The sequence below is a fragment of the Stigmatopora argus genome, chromosome 8 (assembly GCF_051989625.1).
Source record: "Stigmatopora argus isolate UIUO_Sarg chromosome 8, RoL_Sarg_1.0, whole genome shotgun sequence".
Classification (NCBI taxonomy): Eukaryota; Metazoa; Chordata; class Actinopteri; order Syngnathiformes; family Syngnathidae; genus Stigmatopora; species Stigmatopora argus.
The window spans coordinates 1,674,330-1,697,109 of NC_135394.1; the positions used below are offsets into that span (position 1 = coordinate 1,674,330).

Here is a 22,780-nt window from a genome sequence, read left to right on the forward strand (position 1 = left end):
TGGAGCCTATCCCAGCTGACTTCGGGACAGAGGCGGAGGACACCCTGAAATGGTGGCCAGCCAATCACAGGGAGAAAAACAACCATTCAGACTCATACCTAGGGACACTTTAGACTTTTAGAGTGTCCAAACAGCCTACCATGCATGTCTTTGAAATGTGCGAGCAAACCGGAGTACCTGGAGAAAACCCACACAGGCCCAGAGAGAACATGCCAACTCCACACAGATGGACCGACCTGGATTTGAACCCAAGACCCCACTGTGAGGCCGATGCGCTAACCACTCAACCACCAGGCTGCTTATGATTTATTTATTGTTGGGCAAACGTTGAGATCAATGTTATTGAGATCATTCATTCATTTTCGGACCCACTTATTCTCACACCCCAGGGGGTGCTGGAGCCTATCTCACCCTAAATTGGTGGCCAGCCAATCCCAGGGCACTTTAGCGTTGATTTGGCAAACTTGGGTGAACCCTGAAGAGAAGCAAGATAAGAAATGAGTACCTTTAGTACACATTACATAATAAATAACCTGAAACACAGTCTTACCCCATCCACAACTACTGCTTTACCTTCTTTGGTCTTCTCATCAATTTTGACAGATTCCACCATCTCTGTGGCTTTAAACATCTACAAAACACCAAAGTGTGATTATGAAATTGCTTATTTAACCATTTTAATACACAAATTAAATTGTATTAGTTGCTACTAGTTTTTACCTGCTTGGTTTTAACCTGCTCTTCTGCAGTGCTGGTTGACGAACATTTAGAGAGAAAAAACTTTCAAAGACGATTGATTGCCTTTGACAACTTTTAATGTTTCAATAGTGCAACAAACAAACGTCATCAAAATGGGCGATCATACGACCCGTGAAGACTTTCAGTTTGTGTTTTTAATTTTTGGGGGATTTTGTAACTTGGATTTTTTTTGTATCTCGAGACACTCATTTGCTTCCGTAACCTGAAACATTTGCGGCTGGAGACATTCAAGTAGAGGTATGACTGTAATATTAGGATAAAAAAGTTAAATAATGAGATCAAAGTATCCATTGTTATTATTTTTGTTTGTATGTTGTTATTTGTGCACTTTGTGGTGAAACCTGAAATCTCATTATACTTGTATAATAACAATAATAGGATTCAATTCAATTTAATATTTTCTTTACATTGTGAACCAAATGTTGTTTGGGTTGCACCGACTTCAACTTTTGGCGACGTAAGGTCTGTGTGAACACAAAATTGCTTTTGATGATGATGCGTAGCGCTAGCAATGTGATTTTGCGTGATAGATAAAGTTTGGTGTGAACGCAGCATAATAAATGACTGCGTTGCCAGACTTGTACACTGGATTCTGTCAGATCAAGTCCATCAAATGTGGATGCACCATTTATTGGGAATATGCAGCATTGCATTCACGAGATGAAATGATTGAGTTATTTTGATTTTTTCTTTTTAGTTGGACAAGTTCGGCGGGCCATATTAAAAAGCCCTGCATGTCGTATAAAGCCTGCAGGCCATTCTTTGTCTAGTTTAGAGCGCCAGGTCATTCTCTTCTCCTCCTGCTTGATTTGTTCAGCCACTGCCTGGATACACTCTTCCTTGTGTCCCTTATTCCATGATTTTAATTTACAATTCGTTGAGCAGAAGAGAACTCTGTGACAGCGAGTGCAAGCATTTAGTGTCACAGATGCTGAGCGGCCACAATGGTAACAGAATCTAAATGGTATCCTGAAAAGGAAAAGAGTCAGTTAGAGATACCTACCCTGTTTAATGAATGAGACAATTATGACTTACCATGTTATAGGAGGTTTGCCGTCACTGGAAGTAGCTTCTTCACCTATGAGCAAAGTCGCTAGTGAAAGGCAGGAGTCGACACATTTATGAAAATGATATGTACTTACTATTTTGGACAAGTTTTTCTATCTCAATCTCTTTCTCAACGGCCTTGCATCTAAGGAGATCTCCCATTAAGCTAAGCAGGTTACGACGTGCTTTGAATGTTTCTCTCTCCTCCATGTTGAGCCTATGAAAGGGCGTTTTGGCGATATGCGAGTCCTAGATGGCAGTAATTCAAACACTAATTAGATACTGGATAGTTGTCATACAAAAAGCGAAACAAAAATAGATATACATAAACAGTAAATGCATGGGATCATTTGTCAATTCCATGCTTTTAAATCAGATGTTTGCCATATGTTTAGACAATTATACAATGTTTGATATATAAATTGTTTTCCCACACAATTAGTGTGAAACACAGGCAGACTATGAGAGAAAGGTACCGTATTTTCTCGCATATGCCGCACTCTTAAAATTGCCTTAAATTCGTTGAATTTTACAATTTCTCACGTATATGAGGTACTCGGATGATTCGCCTAAAGACGTTTCGCCGACGGACGTTTGACAGATCGCCGAATGGACGTTCCACCGAACGGTCATTCGGCCGAACGGCGGAGGTTTCTCCCAAACGGGATTCGCGCGCTCGCCCCGCCCCCGGATCGTGTGTGTACAAGTTCTTCAACCTCGGCCCATGGGCCATATACGGCCCGTTAGGATTTTTAATCCAGCCCGCCGCCGGCGTTGTCCAAATTATAGTAAAAATCAATGATTCATTTCCCTTTGCCGCTCACCACTCTCAATTTATTAGTCTACCGTCAATGGCAGCCCGGGAATAAGCACTCTTGGGCGGGCAGATGTAGCAGAACCGAGCCGTGAAATGACAGCAATCAGGTTAAATACATCCTAAAACAGCATTTAATGATCAAATACAAATACTGGAGCTCTTTGGACATTAGAACCGAGCCCAGGGAAGTGAATTCATTGGTAAAATGTCGCGATGAAGTCACGATAAGGCAAAAAACGTCTATATACGACCATTCGCCAAACGGCTCAAAATGCGTTTAATGATTAAATACAAATACTAGTATTGTATATACAAATACTAGTATTTGTATTTAATCATTAAGCGCTGTTTTCGGCTGGATTTGACCGAATTTGAGAGCATTTTGAGCCGTTTGGCGAATGGCCCTGTTCATAAAATGGCCGACAAGCGACGACGTCTAGCTCCTTTGCCTTACAACGCGCATCGGATATCTAGTCTGTATACACGATACCTATGGGAATACCAAGCAAAAAAAAAAGGAAAACGACGAAGAATATGTGAATTTCCTTTGTCTTCTTTTAAATAAAATACTAGTATAAAATACAATACTAGTATTGTATTTGTATTTAATCATTAAACGCTGTTTTCGGCTGGATTTGACCGAATTTGAGAGCATTTTGACCCGTTTGGCGAATGGTCGTATATAGACGTTTTTTTGCCTTATCGCGACATCATCGCGACATTTTACCGAGGAATTCACTTCCCTGGGCTCGGTTCTAATGTCCAAAGAGCTCCAGTATTTGTATTTGATCATTAAATGCTGTTTTAGGATGTATTTAATCTGATTGCTGTCATTTCACGGCTCAGTTCTGCTACATCTGCCCGCCCAAGAGTGCTTATTCCCGGGCTGACATGCCCGCCCAAGAGTGCTTATTCCCGGGCTGCCATTGACGGGAGACTAATAAATTGAGAGTGATGAGCGGCAAAGGGAAATGAATCATTGATTTTTACTATAATTTGGACAACGCCGGCGGCGGGCCGGATTAAAAACCCTAACGGGCCGTATATGGCCCACGGGCCGAGGTTGAAAAACTTGTACACACGATCCGGGGGCGGGGCGAGCGCGCGAATCCCGTTTGGGAGAAACCTCCGCCGTTCGGCCGAATGACCGTTCGGTGGAACGTCCATTCGGTGACCTGTCCATCTGTCAAACGTCTGTCGGCGAAACGTCTTTAGGCAAATCATCCGGCCACCCGTATATGATGCCCCCTGATTCCCAATTTTCACCTTCATATTCATGGCTTTAATAGGGGAGTACAAATGTGTTACTTTGAAGGGAAAATCATTAGAAAAATCATTGCACGTCATATTGATGATACACTATGAATCACATGCACATTATTAGGGTCAAAATCATAAGGAAGTTAGTAATTTATCCAGTAACGGTTGCTTTCTTACTGCAAAACAGAAATTAACCAACAAGTAGTAAATGTTAATTTGCCAACATCTACTAGTGAAAAAGTGTATAGCAACGTTGTAAGTCCTGTGTGCATATAAGCTGTACACTTGATTCATCTCATCTCATTTTCTGAACCACTTTATCCTCATTAGGGTCGTGGGGGGTGCTGGAGCCTATCCCAGCTGACTCCAGGCCAGCGGCGGGTGGCCAGCCAATCGCTGGGCACAAGGAGACGAACAACCATGCACACACACTCATACCTAGGGGCAATTTAGAGTGTCCAATCAGCCTACCCTGCATGTTTTTGGATTGTGGGAGAAAACCAGAATACCCAGAGGAAACACTCGCAGGCAAGCAGGCATAAGAACATGCAAACTCCTAACTGGTAGACATGGCCTGGATTTGAACCCAGGATCCCAGAGCTGTGGGGCCGATGTGCTAACCGCTCGCACCACCGAGCTGCCCTATCCTTGATTCAGTCATCATTTTTTGAGTTACAAATACGGCTTATATGTGAGAAAATACGGTATGTTTTTTTATTTAAAACACAAGGGAATTACAGAGGGATTTGTGTATTAATTTTTCCTTGTAAAACAGACCACTGGTCTAATGTTTTTTTTTTTTAAATCAGAGGAGTTAACCACATTTCAATAAATGTTATTTATGCATGCAATTGTCTTACTTGGTTGAAAGAGAAGTGTGCATAGTCAACTGCAGTTCCCTTGGTATCACCAATCTGAACTGGCATCAACATGTCAGCACCAGCCTTTTCTAACATGTCCAACTATGTCACAGATTATACAAAAAATGGATAAAAAATACAGTGAGACAGAAAATGGTGTTTAATGAAACAATGTGGTCTTTTTGACTGAATCTTTTTATATTGTGGAAAAGTATAAGAACTTATTGCAATTTCCCCATAAAATGGGCATGATCGATGGCCTACTTTTAGGGAAATGGTGTGTGGTTAACTATACCAGTGTTTCTCTTTTGTCATCCAAGTTGTAGCTGAAGTTACTGAGGGCACAGAGAGCATTTCCAACTCCGGGACCTAATGGAATGTTGGGATCTGCACCTCCTTGTAACAGCTCCTTCACTGCCTACACAGAGAAACAAAAGTCATACTGGGTGTATCGATAAAGGTGTGCCTTATAGTCGTGAAAATACGGTACTTTTGGGTGGATTTCGTAATTTGGATCTTTTTTGTATCTCGAGTCACTCATTTGCATATGAAAATTTAGTACCTAGAGCCATTCGTAAGTATATAGTGAAGAATATGACATATTTTACTCCTTCATTTATGGTAGCTGTTTCATTTTGATATAGTACCACAGTAGGATTAAAACTATTGTTCTCAACTCAATCACAATGAACAAAAGGTCTTTTGTTTGAGTTTCTGCTTTAAGGTGTGGTCCAGGTGATAAGTGGTCCCAAGTGATGAGTGGTCCAGATGAAATCAGGGACAAAGGGATCCCCGCGGAGAGGGCGATGGTCCAGATGATACCAGACACAAAGGAATTCCTTTGGAGAGGGCGACCATGCCAGATGTGGATTCAAGGACAAGCAGATTCTAGGAGAGGACACCCCGCAGAACGTCGTGGGACAGTCCACATATCATTAAACTCAGCGAATGAATATTCATCTGTGTTATACTATAATTGGGCAAACGCGGGTTTGGACTTTAGTCTCTTTCATCCTCCACTGAAGCAGGGCGACGCTCAGCTGGTTTTATATTTGGGAAAGGGACCCGGAGCTCTGTAAGGATCAATATCTTGAATAAATCATCTGTGGAGTAACGCGCATACCCTGCTCTCTTCCTTCGATGCTGAACACGCACAAATTGTTGGACGGGATAGACTGAGTTAAGGAATTATGGTTAGGGGCTAAAACTATACGTCTAACAATTTTGGCGACCCTGTCCGTGAGTCGGGGGGGAGAGAGGCTGCGTAGACAAATAGGGGTCCGACAGAAATACGACTCACGTCTGGGACGTGTTAAATGGTTAATAACGTCTGGGACGGGATTATTGGTCAAGTCGGCGAACTTGAGACTACACAGGTTGGCAGTCCGGGACTGTCCGGAAACTTCTTCGGCGACTTCTTAAAGCAGGCCTGAAATCAACTAAAGGTGAGCAGAATTCCTGTTTCTATAATGTCAAAATTCTGCTATTGGATTGTTTAAATTACTGAGAAGTCGCAGTAGAAATTTCACTTATATAGTCCGAGTATTTGTTCGAGGAACATTGTCGTGATTATATTGAAATCAGGGATTTCAGGATACCTGTAGTAGGTAAAGAATCTGGGATTCTTAAGGTATTTGTTCGGGGAACATTTTTTAGGGGTCGTCAGGGACACCCCGCCGAAGTCCAGGACTTCGAAGCGCGCCGGGGGCGTGATATTTAAAGTATTTGTTCAGGGAACATTACTGTGATTGAAATAAAGGAATCGGGGATTCCTAAACGGTCGTATTAAAATAAGTCTTCGGCAGGGAAACGACTGGGTCCACAGAGGTTTTATTCTTAGATCGATCCTAATAAAATTCTAAATTTCTTGATTCCGAGAATTGAATATACTCAAATTCTAAATTTAACCGGTGATTTGTGATGACTGCGTTGGTAAAAATGCGAGGAGAGGTTGAAAATGTGTGTGTGTTAGAAGGAATGTTGAGAGGGCTTGGGATAGAATGGAGTGTGTGTGTGTGTGTGTGTGTGTGCATGTGTGTGTGTGTGCGTGTGCGTGCGTGTGTGTGTGCGTTTTGAGAGGAATGGGGAGAAAGATGCTGAATGAGAATGGAATGGAATGAATTGATGAGTTTGTATGGAAATGTAGAGGCACAGGTTTTCAAAGACAAGCTAAATTAAATGTGAGTTGGAGAAATAATTTTGTATGTTGGAAGGAAATTTACATTGTACAGGTCAAAAGCGTTTGTCCGTAGCGTTGAAAAAAGGAGCATGACATCACAGCTAAGGCAGAACTAAAAAATAAAAAATAAAAAATAAAAAAAGCGGAGGGAGGTGATTAGGTGGAGGCGTGATATAGTGATATATGGTACTTAGAGATATTGCACCAAATAAGTCCCCCCCTCCTCTGGTGAGGGGAGGAAGTTCATGGCGGAGGAGGCTCCTGGCGTTGATGAAGTGGACAGAGTTGTGCGCTTGACACGAGACGGGCCATATAGCGGCTATTGTCGAGGGTGTTCCGGAACCTTTGATCTCTACTGTGTTGGAACTCCAACTTTCCAAATTACCAGGAATGTGGTGGGGCCCGAGATGGTCAGTTACATGGTCGATACGGTGGTCGCTGGCGTGGTTTCTCTGGTGGCCGGGGAAGAAGGTACTCGGGACAGGGCCAACAAGGCAACTTTTTTATATGTGGCGGTATTGGACACTGGAGATGTGATTGCCCCAGTCAACAACGGCAACCGCAACAACTGTTCCCATGGCAACCCCAAGCACAGCAGTATGGCCCACTACAGCAACAGCGGCCTACGCGTGGGGGAGGACGAGGCACTGGCAGACCATGGCGGCCCACAGCAGCCGGCCCAGTCACCTGGACAATATTACCACGGCGGAGATGATTCTTACGGACCAGGGGATCCTTCACACAATAGAGGTGACTTTACCAAATGGTGCAAAGATTCCGTGTTCACAACCAATATGAACATGTGGACAGTGGTGGACAATCTATAGGTCACGTCTTGAGCCTGAAACTCCGGCCACTGGGGGACTGTTGTCTGTAGATCACCGGTGGAAATCATTCATTGACTGGCTCCGGCCCTACCATCCACCCATGGATGATTTTCATTGTACGTTGTTTTGTGACATGGAGGATGATTTAGTCTATTAAGACCATTTTCAGAGGGTTCTTGGAGCACCCTGGCAGTTGAAAGGCTTTGGCTCTGTCTCCTGGTCATGAGGCTCGCCGACTCGGTCCGATGGTCATCGCCAGCACCCCTTCACAGATGCGCACACCCCTCACCCGACAAACAAAAAGAGGGGGGTCGCCCAATTGGGATATATTAGTGACAAATTATGGGTCCTCTATTAAACACTGAAATTTAAATTAGGAAATTGCTAAGTGGAAGGTTAGTTTCTCTAAATTTAATTGTGGTAAGAAGGAGCTACAAAAATGTCTCTTATTTTAAATAAACACAAGCTGGAGCAGAATAGGAATTTAGCTATCCTCATAGATATTTTAGCCATATGAGAGTGATTTGCGATTTAGACTTAAGTATTAAGAATCATCCAAATTATTAATGATGTCAAACATGGAGAAAACAATGCAGAGATGGCATGGATCCAAATTATTAGGTAAATTGTACCTGACAAGTTTAGATAAAATAATTAATTTAGGATAGGCATGATTTCTCTGTGATGGAATAAACAATACATGTTCAAGTGCACGGGACATGTATCTTGTTTTGCCCATCAACAGATGAAATATGCTTTAGCGTGAGTCGTAAGAATGAATGACTATGAGAATATGTCTAAAAAATTGCAGACCACTGAGTGTAAATGAATGGTTGTTTGTTTGTCTTTTTGTGTTTCTAATTGGCCGACCATCAAGATATAATCAATCAGATATCAAGGTGGAAAATGATTTAGAAATTTGAAATCAATTTTTGATGAAAATTATGGAAAAATGTTTAGTCAAATGAAAAAATATGGAAATCCAATTTGGTGGAATGTACCAGATGCCATTATTCACTACACGATTGGAACTGGAGGATGAGGCTAATCATATGTCTGCATAAAAGAAAGAACTTTAAAGAAACACATTAAATTTGGGTTGGCAGAGGGAGATTGTGCTTTTCAACAGGAAACATGGAGAGCAACCCAGGATATGAGTGTGGCTATTGCAGAGAACGGGAAAGCTGTTTTCCTGAGGAGAAGGCAGCCTGGTTTGCTTTTTGCACTTTTCCTATTTTTAGTATGATTAGTTAATTGGTGTAATTACAGGAAAGAGAAATTGGCAAAATAATGTACGGCACCAAAAGGTCGTGGGTTCAAGCCCTCCCATTGGCTCTACTCTCGATTCGTCAAACCATAAACAAAACCAAAAATTTTGCCCCATTTGAATTACTTACGGGCCGGCTGATGCCCGGTCCTAGTTCCTCCATCACCCCATATGAAGAGGTTCTATTACCCGATCTCTCAAATGCAGCATATTGGTCTCAATTGCATTCTCTGGTATCTAGTATTTCTTCACAGATAAAGGAGGTGGCTGCAGCTGCACGTGATCACCCAGTCTCAACCCACATTTTTCTCAAGTTCTATCCAGGAAGTGGTCGGAGCCCAGGTGGACAGGTGTACTTTCAAAGTGTCTGCTCGTACATCAAAGGCGGTTCAACTTGAACATAAGGGACAGAAGTGGTTTAATTATTTCCAAATTGGAGCCGTTGATCCATGTAACCCATAACCACACACTTCACCACAGGATCCTCCAAAGGCGGCCTTTGATTCTCCCGGGGACAGGTCACATACATCTAAACATGACACATAGTTCCTGGACATAGTTCCTGTTCTGGACTGGGCTTATCCCAGTCCAAGAGAGGGAAGTGGTGTACAGGATGTTTTGGCTTATTATTGTTTTAATTTTTCTCTTGTTATTTTTTGAAGGAGCGCTCCACGTGTATGTCATACTCCTGTTTGGCGATCTTCAATCAGACGGATGTGGCTCCAATGACACCGCAATCTCCAACAGATGAGACACCACTAGCTTCCTAACCCTGTGTGTGGTCCTCGGATACCGATCCATGGTGGCCAGTGGGGATGTGTAAACCTAGTCTACTCAGGCGAAAACTGGCAAGGTGACTCCGTCAATCGTGTCCCCTAAATTGGTTTAGAATGATTACAGGTATTACGGCAGGATCTAACAATTGGCTGTTAATGGCAGAGCAAGCTGCCAGCAAAACCCAAGATGATTGCCTCGTGTATGGGTGCTCGACCCGTACTCCGTATTGTTTCGGCCCCAGTCGAAAATGAATGTATTGTGGACCTTCTAAAAAACAATAACCCGAAATTTAATTGTTCTAAGTACGATTCGATATTCCCACTTGCCCAAAAGGATAAAGAGAAACAAATTTTTGATAAAGCAGTAGCACAACAAAATTTTACCTGTCTCAAATTAAAGGGGATTGGAAAATCATTGGGAAGCATTCCGTCTGATTGTTGTGTATTAAATATGTCTTTTCCGGTACCACACCCCTTATCCCGAGCGGAACTCCTGGTTATGGTGTGGAAGCAATAAGTTGTATGATAGATTACCCACAAATGCTTCTGGTGTGTGCTCTTTGGTGTCTTTGTTGCTTCCAGTTTCTGTTTCCCCAGTGAATCTCACAGCTGCAGTACAATTGCCTTCAAACCTGAAGGATATTTTGCATCGCAACAAGAGAGCAACACCCGCCTGGATGGGTCTCAGCAGGATTCAGAGGTCTTCTAATTTGGCATTGGAAGGCCTCCGAACCCTGACTAATAAGATGGCAGACCATTCAGGTGTGGGTGACTCACTCTGGGACCGATGGATGGATCAGTTCGGTACCTGGAAAGGTTTGATGGGGAATGTCTTCATATCTGTTGTTGTTTTCACGACTTTACTTAGTCTTTGTGGATGTTGCCTCATCCCCATGGCTCGTACTCTGGTTATTCGTTTGATCGATAGGGCAGTGGGACCAGATCCGAAAGGTCGGTATACTCAATTGCTACAAACTGATCCCTCTGCAACCACCGCCGAGCATGTGTTCATGGATACACTAATGTGATGCTTCTTTGTTTCTTTTCTTATACTAACGTAGTGCTTCTTAGTTTTTCTTACTAACTTGTGTGTCGTTTGTCGGTATGGTCTCTTTTGGGAGACCAAGAGAGGGAATGAAGAATATGACATATTTTACTCCTTCATTTATGGTAGCTGTTTCATTTTGATATAGTACCACAGTAGGATTAAAACTATTGTTCTCAACTCAATCACAATGAACAAAAGGTCTTTTGTTTGAGTTTCTGCTTTAAGGTGTGGTCCAGGTGATAAGTGGTCCCAAGTGATGAGTGGTCCAGATGAAATCAGGGACAAAGGGATCCCCGCGGAGAGGGCGATGGTCCAGATGATACCAGACACAAAGGAATTCCTTTGGAGAGGGCGACCATGCCAGATGTGGATTCAAGGACAAGCAGATTCTAGGAGAGGACACCCCGCAGAACGTCGTGGGACAGTCCACATATCATTAAACTCAGCGAATGAATATTCATCTGTGTTATACTATAATTGGGCAAACGCGGGTTTGGACTTTAGTCTCTTTCATCCTCCACTGAAGCAGGGCGACGCTCAGCTGGTTTTATATTTGGGAAAGGGACCCGGAGCTCTGTAAGGATCAATATCTTGAATAAATCATCTGTGGAGTAACGCGCATACCCTGCTCTCTTCCTTCGATGCTGAACACGCACAAATTGTTGGACGGGATAGACTGAGTTAAGGAATTATGGTTAGGGGCTAAAACTATACGTCTAACAATAGGTACATATGGCCCCTTTAAATAATGCATGTCAAGATATTTACCATTTCATTGCCACTTGATATAGCCAAGGAAAGTGGTGAATGTCCACTCCACAGGAGATCTGTTCTGGCTCTGTGAGAGAGCAAGAGCGAGACTGCTTTGCATGCGTTCTGTATTAAAACAAGCACACAATACATCCAAATCACTTTTTTTGCTGTTCAGTTACAGGTCATTCCAAAATTGGAAGATATTTGCGCATGGAAATTCTTCAAAATTAAGCCTTCACTTTTCAGATTATCTGATATTCATAATTAATAATGAAATCTGAAAGGCTTGATTAGTAGCTTATTTTACAGATCAGATCAGGACTTTTATGATATTGGTGTTTGCAATATTTAGCATCATCAATAAAACTATTTTTGGTAGTGATACGCTTCTGTGATATGGTGACGTCAGAGATTTAAAAAACATCAACTTGATCAAGTTATGAACAACTATTTCAAAGACAGAGTGAGCAGCACAACAATTTTCCACTTTGTCCTTAAATTAGTATTCAAAGATTATTGGCTGATCATTCGTGATTATCCTATGGAAACCGAAGAATCAGTATGGACTTGCTGTCCAATGGCATGGTGTGTTCACAAAGCTTGGTAAACATTTCACTTTAGGGAATCAAATGTCTGACGTAGATTGTAGTGTTTTATTTAAAGCATAAACCCTGATTACCTTTGTTTTCCTCCCACAAATACATTCCACAATTCTTTCTGTTTTTCTATCAAAAAGCCCCACTATATTTGAGGTTATAGCAGTGCTCATTGTGGCATTGCTCTACTGTAGTTTCTCACCAAGTGATCAGTTTCTCTTTGGCAGACTATATGCAGAGCAGTTCGGCCTCCTTCAAGGGGATTTGGCTCCCAAGGTATCCTGCATGATTTTCTGATTATTATGGAAACCTGCAAAACAATCATAAATGATGAGTTTTTGTAGCAATTTAACTTTGACCAAACTAGATCATACACGCCACCTTGTCTAGTTCATAGATCTCATTCTGGTCAGATGCTCGTGCATCTGGGTCAGACAAAGCATGCAGCAGCATTTCTATGATTTTGGGACTTTCTGGGCCTGGCAGTGTTGCAGCCACATGCAGAGCATAATGGCCTTTCCTCTACAATAAAAGAATTGGTGTTAAATTAACTGAGGATTTTTAGTTGTTTTTTCAAAAAAAACAGATATAAAAAAACCCAAATCATTAAAAGTAAAGTAAATGCTACCTTAAGTGAGAGAGCAATATCAGTGTGAGCTCCACTCAGTAAAAGTCTCCTGACCGTTTCAGGATCTCTCGCCATAATGGCCAGAAAGAGGACAGGTAAGGGGACTTTGGATATATTAGGGTTAGCTCCCCGATCCAATAACAGATTCAGTGTGGACAAACGAAAACGGTGCCTAATGGCGAAAGTAAAAACAGCCAAAGTACAAAGGAGGGGAAAAGAAAATGGGACGAGATTTCCAACAGACTTACAAGAATTTTTTTGCCGCTATTTTGCGAACCGTCTCCTCAGTCTCAGAATACTGAGGAAACCCAGTGTGACTCAGAGCTTCAGCTGCGACTTGCAGGAGCTTTTCTGAGACTTCTATGTTGTAGCTGTACATGGAGCAAGAAGAAGAAAAGTATTGTTCCCGCCAGATAAATTCATTGTCCAGCTGCAAACACAAGAAAGAGTTTGGTTAGCAAAATTCTATTCAATCAGGGACAATAAGATCCTAATTGTGTGCACTTCTACACTTAGTCTCATCTCATTTTCTGAACCGCTTTATCCTCACCAGGGTCGCGGGGGGTGCTGGAGCCTATCCCAGAGGCGGGGGACACCCTGAATCGGTGGCCAACCGATCGCAGGACACAAGGAGACGGACAACCATGCACACTCACACCCATACCTAGGGCCAATTTTGAGTGTCCAATCAGCCTACCATGCATGTTTTTGGAATGTGGGGGGAAACTGGACTACCCGGAGGAAACCCACGCAGGCCCAGGTAGAACATGCAAACTCCACATAGGTGGGACGTGACCTGCATTTGAAGCCAGGACCCCAGAGCTGTGAGGCCGGCGCGCCAACCACTCGCTCCACTGGGTCGCCCATTCTACACCTATCTAGTTATTCATTTTATTTCACATTGGCTAGTATTTACAGGTCAATTGTCACCTGATTCGATTCTTTCAAAAATTGCCCGGTCTCCTGGTTCTCTCCGTTAGAATCATTTGTACTAGTGAACTCCTCTTCAGGGAGCTCTTCAACGATTTCCTGTGGAGTAATGATTAAACATGTAATTTGTAAAACAAGGGTGCACACTTTTTTGCCGAAAGATGTACTTTTTAAGGAGCCAGTTTGGGTGATTTACCCTTTTTTCCAGGCCAATGACAAAGCTCAGAATTTAGGTATGCTGATGATATATATACCTGATGCCAGTAAGGACCCAAAGTAGTGTAGGCACGTAGTAATCATGCTTGGACTCGCGATGGCGCTGTTTCCCAGCTCAAGTCTCAAATAGAATGTTATTGTATTTTTTTACTGGATCAAATCTTACTGTCGTGCGATCTACCAATAGTACCTTAGCAAATGACTGGTAACTCGCGTTTGACGTATTGCGTACTTCTGGTGTAAATTGTACACGCAAATTTTATGTGTCTCTAAAGCAGTTACAGTGGTACCTCTACATACGAGCAGCTCTACCTACGAGATGCTCGAGATACGAGGAAAAATTCGAGCAAATAATTAGCTCTAGATACGAGAAAAATGTTGAGAGGCGAGAAAGCCAGGTGGCCATGACATGAGAGGCTGTTTATCATTGTAGCGCACGGTCTTTTATGCCGCCTCTCTTTCGTGTATAACAGATATCTACGAGCACTGGGCGGTTTCTTCACATGAGTTTCTCCTACACATGGACCAGAAAATGCACAACGCGCATGTGCGGGCAAAAAGAGGGCTTTCTGGGTAATGAAGTAAGTACACCGATAGCCAATGGCACCTTTTTTGGATTGGATAACTTTAAACTTCATTACCCACAATCAATTCGTGGGTAGGCTGAGCTGTTGCATTTTTTCAGTGTTATTCCTTACTTAGCCTGTTAGCTCCCGCGATCGCTCATTCAAGACTATTTCTTGTTGGCAAGTGGTCGTGCGTTATCCTATTGTGAGGACATTTTGTGCATCATTTTCGGAATATTTTGAAGGGAATACAACAGCAAACAGCCCATCGATAGCAAACGTGAGGGTGGAGGCTTGGCAAACAGCTAACCCGGCCAGAAGGTATAAAAATGTAAAACAAAATTAGAATTCAGTTTTGTGTAAAGTTACATTAAACGTATGTTTGAGTGTGTCTGTATATATTAATCCAAGATAATTTAAATTTGTTTGTTCGGTTACGAGTGCGTTGTCGTGGAAAGTTCCCCCGCCCTCTCTGTGCGTCTTTCCTGTCGGTGAAATCCGTCTAATTTTAGTTCTATTAAACACATTTTATTACTATTAAACCACTAGTTATGTGTTACTTTGTTAATAAATGGCGAATTAGAAGGAATAAAACATTTTTTCCAATCCAATATCCTATTTTTGGTGTTTTTTCAGAGGGTTGGAACGAATTAATTTGTTTTTAGTTCATTTCAATGGTAAATGTTCGTTCGAGTTACGAGAAGATCGACATACGAGCTCAGTCCCGGAACGAATTAAGCTCATATTTAGAGGTACCACTGTATAGGCTATTTGAGTACAGCTTTTGTTATTGCCACGTCAGACACAATAGTCTCAGCATTTTGGAAACTAGCATGTGGTGCACAATCAATGACAAAAAAATAAAAAGCACTGAGTAAAAATGTATTCAATCAGGGACAATAAGATCCTAATTGTGTCTACTTCTATACTTAGTTATTCATTTTACTGCACAATGGCTAGTATTTACAGGTCAATTATCACCTGATTCGAATCCTTCAAAAATAGCATGTTGTCCTGGTTGCCTCCATTAGCATCATTTGTAAGAGTGAACTCCTTTTTAGGGAGCTCTTCAACGATATCCTGAGGAGTAATGATAAAACATGTAATGGGTAAAATGTACACACAAATGGGCTATTTGACTACAGCTTATGTTGTTGCCACGCCAGTCACAGTAGTCTCAGCATTTTTTAATTTAACATGAGGCGCACAATCAGTAAGAAGAACATAAAAAGCACTAGGGAGCTGGAATTAAAGGAACTCCTTAAAAAGGAAAAATAAATATTGAGATATGACACTTCATTTTGGTAATGGTAGCATATTTCATAAAACTTTTCTATAGGCTTTGTAATGTAACACTCAATGGCTATAAAATCATTCTTATATATTCATTTTGTTTCTATACCCCAAAATAATAATAATAATAATAATAATAAACGAGCCCGTTCTCTCAATTATTTTCTAGCAAATCTCGAAAAACCAAATGTTTTTAAATTAATGTGATTAGCATTTTTTAACAATTAGATAACAGTGATTTACAAAAATAAAAAGTCCATGTGTTAAAAAAAATAGTGATTTGTGTAAATGTATTAAATTATCCAAGTTTTTGGATGCTGGTACTATGATAGCCACTGTGAACATGGCCATATCTTACCTCTGTATCTTCTGGAGGTCCAGAAAATGTGCACAAACACTGGATTGGATAGTAAAGGACATGACACACTGACAAACAAGACATGCCCTCAGAATTCAGCCTGTCAATATAAGCTCCCATATCTAGTAACAGGTTAATCACATCATTATGGCAGTTGATCTGAAAAACAACAACCAAAAAAATACAGTGAATCAGGCCAAAATGTTGACAATTGAAAATAAAATGGATTTTAAGTGACAAATTCAATAAATCTAACAGCATAAAATCATAACATGTATCATAATGACACGAGAACATGCTTTACCGTGGCAGCAATAAGTGCAGTGTGCCCTTGAGAGTCTGCCACGTCAGGGTGGACACAGCCTTCTAGGATAATCTGTAAAACACTCTGTCGCTCTCCTATGGAAGCTTGATGGATTAGCAGCTCAGATGCGACTTCCAATGGCCCCTTTGGCCCAAAAAAGTCTCTTTTACAAGAAAGTACGTTGGCAACAGGCCAGTCCAATATTTCAGCCTGTTGTCTGAAAAACAACAAGAAACAACAATATAATACCAGTCATTTGAGGATGGTTTTCAACCACTTTTCGATTTGTACATATTTGGTATCATTTTTGTTGTTTGTAACCTGTGTCTGTGAATATGAGCCAACATTTTAGCTGGTAAGCGCTGAACAGAAGGTGGATCTTCATCTGGGTGGGAATCAGGTTCCCACAGCTGGCCAAAAAAATGCTTGTCGAATTCTCTTCTAACATGTGGGAGCAACGGTAGTTGATCAATATCAGTAGAATAATTCTCAATCCCAGAGGGAAGAATAGAAATGTCGTCATAGAGCTGCAAACGATCATCTCCGTCTACCTAAACAAGAATGTAAACTTTAATAAACACTGTACAAAAGCAAACATGACATTTTTGCTTTTGTGATCTTTCTTCACAAGTTAAACTGAAAACTAAACTATAAAGTAAGCGACAGGAGGACATGTGTTGTGGGTGAAAGTACAGAAATGTATGGTTTGTGTGCTTCCTGACACGCGGCAATAAAGTGTTGTTCCCACCAGTCTCTTGATTAACTCATCGGCTGCCATTCACAGCAAAGATTTCCAATCCATTTGAACTGGGAGGGCAGTATTATATGCCACAGCAAGTTTTTTAATTTGTTACAGATTTCTCACAAAAACTCAAATAAATGTAACGTGTAACAAACAAAATAAAAAAACCTGTGGCAATTGGATTGCGTGTCGTGAGTATTTGTATTGGATCTAATTGCATCCGTGCTTTGGCCAATTTGCCGTCATGGCTTTTTTTCTGCAAAGCCTTTAGACTGGATATTTTGGCTGACACTTCTCAGCCACCATGGATAAAGACTTTTGTTCCTAACTGCAAAATGACGCACCAAACCAAAACATTTATTTCTCCCGTTCTTAAGCTTAGGCAACGCTGCCATCAACTAGAATGTTCCAATAACAAAGGTGTATAAATCCCTGTCCAAAGCAGTCTCTAGTGAGTGAGAATTTAACAGAAAGGCCCCACCCCTCACTTATTGGAAAAGTTTGTATACACAATTTGCGAAAGTGATGCGCTGACGGTACCCCACCACCCCTTAGAAAAAAAAATGCTGTCAGAAGTGGGATTCACACATGCTTGTACCTGCAGAAGGACAAACATAAAAATATTATTATTTCTGCTCTTCTCAAGCTTTAGCAAAGCTGCCTTTGACTAATGAGACAGTTGCTCAAATTTGTCCTCTGTAGAGAACATTTGTAAACCTAAATATCTCCAGCCCAGTGCATCTAATCGCATTAACTTTTGAGCTCCATAGAGGACATTCAGAGCTTTCGTTCCAAAGATACCAAATGTCTTCTGCAATATTCCAATTTGTTCACCTAGATTGGGGAATTTCAAAATAAATGTGATTGGACAACATTTTTTCCCCGGTAGTCAGGAGGATATCTAGCCTATTTATTATGTTGACCACTTATTTATCTATTTCTATTGATTATTTGTTCATCATTGCTATATAATGACCAGTGGATGTCGGCAAAGTAACATTTACTATTTGTTGGTTATTTTCTGTATTGCAGTAACAAAACAACCATTACTGGATGAATTACTAACTTCCTTATGATACTGACCCTAATAATGTGCTTTTGATTCATACAATATCTCAGAAGTACCACGTGCAAGGATTTTTCTTAAGATTTTCCCTTCAAAGTAACACATTTGTACTCCCTATTAAAACCATGAATATGGAGGTGAAAATTGTGAATCAAGGGGCGGCTTATATGCGAGAAATTGTAAAATTCAACGGTTTTAAGGCAGTTTTGATGGTGCGACTTATACGCAAAGGCGGCTTATATGCGAGAAAATACAGTAGGTCAGTGAATTCAGTTCGTATTTATCAAAATACTTAACCCCTGAATATGTCTTGGTGTATCCCTCGGAGAGAACTCTTTGTGGAGTCTGGTAAGAAGTAAAGAGTAGACATTTACAATAAGTCTTGATGATAACGTGATTGTAAATATTAAAAGATTAAGGCTGTATGAACTGTAATACTATTAAATAAGAATGAATACCAGGACCAGTGTAAAACTGATTTTAAGCAGTTAAATTACTCACCTCACTCAAATTTAAAATGGTAGTTTGCTCCAAGTCAACAGAATAGTCAGTAAACTCTTTTAGGCGGAAGCTACCTTCCACAGTATTGCACAGTTGAATCAGATGCTTTCCATGCCAAATACCCACATCCTGACATCCATATGGCACACTAAACACACCGGGACCAAACCTCTGGTCGGCATGGTACAAACCCTGAAGAGCAAAACAATTATTTAGTGCTACAATTGCTTTCATTATCCTGCTAAATGCCCATAGACAGCAGCGAGGCTCACATAGCCCAGCGACCTCATGAAGATTACGTGCTACAGACAATGGGTGGGTGTAATTTTTTAATGAATGTTACCTTAAATATGGCTCCATCAGGGAAAATGTGTTTACCATATCCTTCTCTCCAGTTGAGGTAGAATTTCCCATAGAATTTATTGTCTGATGGCCAATAGTACATTCCATCACCATGTCTGTAGTCTTTGTAAAAAGAGCCTTCGTAGAACTAAACAACAGACAAATTACTAGACTTACTAAGGGATTTCTTCAGATATTGCGGTTGTTTATCATTTTGTTTTTACCCTTTTGAGGATAGTCACTACAGTGGACAGTTAGGTGTTGATTTCTGATCATGCTTATGAAAAAAAAATGAAAAAAGTTTTCGAATTTATTTTCATAATAGTGCATACATGCATGAAAGTTTAAAGGTTAGGCACAGTATTCTCTAAACTTTTCCTCCGAGGGCTGTTTTGTTTAAATAACTAAGAATGCAGGGGCCAACTTGACTTCTTCCAGCTTTCATTTGTAAAACAGAATCAGAATGAGGGGAAAAAAACAAAGATTAGGTTTTTAAAATGTATATATTTTTAATTATTGACTCATTGGCATGTCGGGCGGGAGGCGTTAGCCCACCTGTCTAACAGTTCCGAGAGGGTTCAATCCCAGGGTCAGACCTTCCTGTTTGGAGATTGGAATGTTCTCCCCTTACGTGGGTTTTCTCCGGGTACTCCAGTTTCCTCCAACGTTGCAAAGACATGCATAGTAGGCTGGTTGAAGACCCTAAATTGGCCCGAGGTATGAGTGTGAGTGTGCATGGTTGTCCGTCTCCTTGTGCCCTGCGATTGGCTGGCCACCTATTAAGGGTGTCCCCCGCCTCTGGCGTGCAGTCAGCTGGGATAGGCTCCAGCACCCCCCGCGACCCTAAAGCGGTTCAGAAAATGAATGAATATGGGGTTTTGACGGGAAGCACTTTTTTAAAAGAAATGCAACAAAATGTAGATTTGGTGCTAGTCTAAAAAAAATCGACAGCAGATAGTAGTTTGGATACCGATGGGGCTAAAAGGGCCACTAATAATACAGCTACATTGCTATCAAATTTCACAGTTTTATGTACGCTATGGGTGAGTGGACAGAGAAAAAAAGTCTTACCTCCCCATTTTTCCAAGTATACTTTCCCTTGCCCTGTTTAAGGCCATCCACAAACTCTCCCTCGTATCTTGAGCCGTCGAGAAACTCCTGAACAGCAAATCCTTGTCGTTTCTCCTGACATATTTCTCTGACCGGACTCCGTGGACTATTTGGGCGGCTTGACATTTAAATAGAAACTTCAATTAACAAAAATAACTGTCTGAACACCCCCAGGCAAATTTCATTGTACTTGAGAATATTGACGCGAGTAAGTGTTGCCCCTCCCCACGTGCTCAACTCACGGATTAATGATGCATTGCTCTGAATGACAATTTAGAGAAACATCATCAAAGTGCGTCACAAAATGACGTACACCATTCGCGCCCGAACATTTGTTTTTCTCGGATGTGCCATTAAAATCCATAAACAGCGTGTCAGTGGACAGCTATTAAAATGTTGACCCTTAAGACTAGTGATGGGTTTATGAGGCATCGTTTCGACAGTGATACTGCTTTGACTGTGTTGACACTGCGTTGCTGAATACTGACATCTGGTGGACATAAAAAAACCTACAGGAAAAACATAGTTGACAGACTCAAGTGACAATTTGATGACCTATTGCATCCAATTACCATCATTTACGTCTTTGCATGCACATTTTCTTGTTCCATGTCATGTAATTAAAAATGCTCTTCAATATTTTTACGTGAGAATCTGTCATAATGTCTCTCATATCATCCCATTTTCTGATCCGCTTTATCCTCACTAGGGTCGTGGGGGGTGCTCGAGCCCATCCCAGCTGACTTCGGGCCAGAGGCGGGGGGACACCCTGAATTGGTGGCCAGCCAATCGCAGGACACAAGGAGACAAACAACCATTCACGGTCACACTCATACCTAGGGGCAATTTAGTGTCCAATCAGCCTACCACGCATGTCTTCGGAATGTGGGAGGAAACCAGAGTACCCGGAGAAATCCCACATAGGCCCGGGGAGAGCATGCAAACGCCACACAGCTATACCAACCTGGATTCAAACCCAGGACCCCCACTGTGAGGCCAACGCGCGCGCTAAACACTCAAACGTTCGGGCCGCCCCATCGGCCATAATGTTAAAACCTAAAAAAAAAACCTGGCCCTCCTATGTGGAGTTTGCATTTTTTCCTCGTGCCTGTGTGGGTTTTCTCCAGGTCCTCCAGTTTCCAACCACATCCCTAAAACATGCATGGTAGGCTGATTGCACCCACATTGGCCGTAGGTATGGTGGTTTTAATTGAAATTAAAAGTGAAAATGTAGACACAACGATTACAATTGTTAGTATTACTGGGCCATTCACTGTTTGTTTTTATTAAATTTCAGATATCTGGCTGTAAAGCTCTCGAGTATTTTGGTGAATTTGGGATGCATTAACAAACCAACCTCAAGAAGAATTTTTCTCCCATTGGAAACAAGTTGATAACACACCTTTTGCAGGCTGGGTGAATCGCAAATGCATACCAATCAACCTCGTCCAATTGGTCACCTTATTACTAATTGCAATACCTCTTACTAAGCAATAATAAACCGTACAAACGCAACGCGGTACGTATTTTTTCAAATGGGGAACAAATAAAAGTACAAATTTCCCCAAAGTGGACAGGGTTCCCAATCAGTCGGTGTGCTTTTTATATGCACCAAATTCAAGATTCTGTAGATGTCGCTGTATGACACTGAGATCTTGATACATTCGGGTACATTAGTTGCTCACGTGCACAATCTGGATTAGAGCCCAAACGGTTCAAAACAGATCGGTTTTACAAACAACATAATTTTTTACCCACAAAAAAATCCCGTACAAAAGTTGTTATACTGCATACACAATTTGAAATGATCAAAAAACGTATAAAATACGGTAAAAACATATGTCAACATATGTTTCATAACACTGTGTGGACTACATTTAAAATAACATCATTAAAAAAATAAATTAAAATGCATTCATAAAAACGACACAATGTCTAGAGAGTAATAAGAATGATGTTAAAGCATAATGAGAAAGTAATGAGGTTATATCATAAATAAACAGATTAAATCTCACATGGGAACACATGACAAGAACTATGCAAAAACCATTCTTTGCAGAATTTTTTTGCACCCAAAATTAAAATAACTAAAGATTAGAATAATTTTTAAAATGCCATTTTCAAAAGTCCAAAATTTGTTATGTTTACCTTGAAACATTGGTAAAATAAAAAAAATAAAAAAATAAATAAAACTAGTATGCACTTTGTTCTTTTGCTAAAACAAGAGATTATCTTAAGGAAAAGTAATTGGCATTTATTTCCAACAGCCAAATGTAACGAGGCCTCTAATCAACCTGGGTGGGTTACAAAAAAAAATCATAACAATTTCTTAGACATGTGTGCAGTGTACGACTTGAAAGTAAGTTAGCTCGCTAATATATTTTGTGGTAAATATCACTCTTATCAGTCCATTCTGACTTTATGAGCGATGTAGACCATTTTCATACTGCAGGTATAATTCTTTCGCGCCCCCTCCCTTTTTTTCCTTCTTTTTTCAAATTCGGCTCGGACCGAATTTATGTCATGAGCTGGGTA

At 41.0% G+C, this 22,780-nt stretch overlaps 1 protein-coding gene across 2 annotated transcripts; it reads right to left on the reverse strand.

Moving 5' to 3' along the window:
• Positions 1-718: 718 nt before the first annotated feature.
• Positions 719-20,978, reverse strand: LOC144078528 (ankyrin repeat and MYND domain-containing protein 1-like). Of its 2 annotated transcripts, XM_077606646.1 has the most exons (20): positions 20,488-20,978; positions 20,207-20,363; positions 19,137-19,283; positions 18,794-18,985; positions 18,590-18,637; positions 16,806-17,035; positions 16,485-16,701; positions 16,181-16,339; positions 15,511-15,609; positions 13,748-13,846; positions 13,066-13,247; positions 12,818-12,989; positions 12,571-12,711; positions 12,392-12,499; positions 11,609-11,716; positions 5,039-5,161; positions 4,744-4,845; positions 1,902-2,055; positions 1,795-1,837; positions 719-1,728 (listed from the first exon to the last, which is right to left on the reverse strand). In XM_077606646.1, the coding sequence occupies exons 1-20, from the start codon at positions 20,607-20,609 to the stop codon at positions 1,434-1,436; spliced, it is 2,898 nt and encodes a 965-aa protein (XP_077462772.1). In that variant the 5' UTR covers positions 20,610-20,978; the 3' UTR covers positions 719-1,433. The 2 variants fall into 2 exon arrangements, with proteins under 2 accessions (XP_077462772.1, XP_077462773.1); XM_077606647.1 differs by lacking the exon at positions 4,744-4,845.
• Positions 20,979-22,780: the final 1,802 nt, after the last annotated feature.

Bases quoted from the DNA above. Each gene is read 5' to 3' on its own strand.
- LOC144078528 (XM_077606646.1), bottom strand. From the start codon at position 20,609: ATGGATTTTAATGGCACATCCGAGAAAAACAAATGTTCGGGCGCGAAT. The intron at 13,847-15,510 runs GTGATAATTGAC...ATTACTCCACAG, and splicing joins TTTTGAAGGATTCGAATCAG to GAAATCGTTGAAGAGCTCCC. The intron at 5,162-11,608 runs GTAAATATCTTG...TTCTCTGTGTAG, and splicing joins TATCAAGTGGCAATGAAATG to GCAGTGAAGGAGCTGTTACA.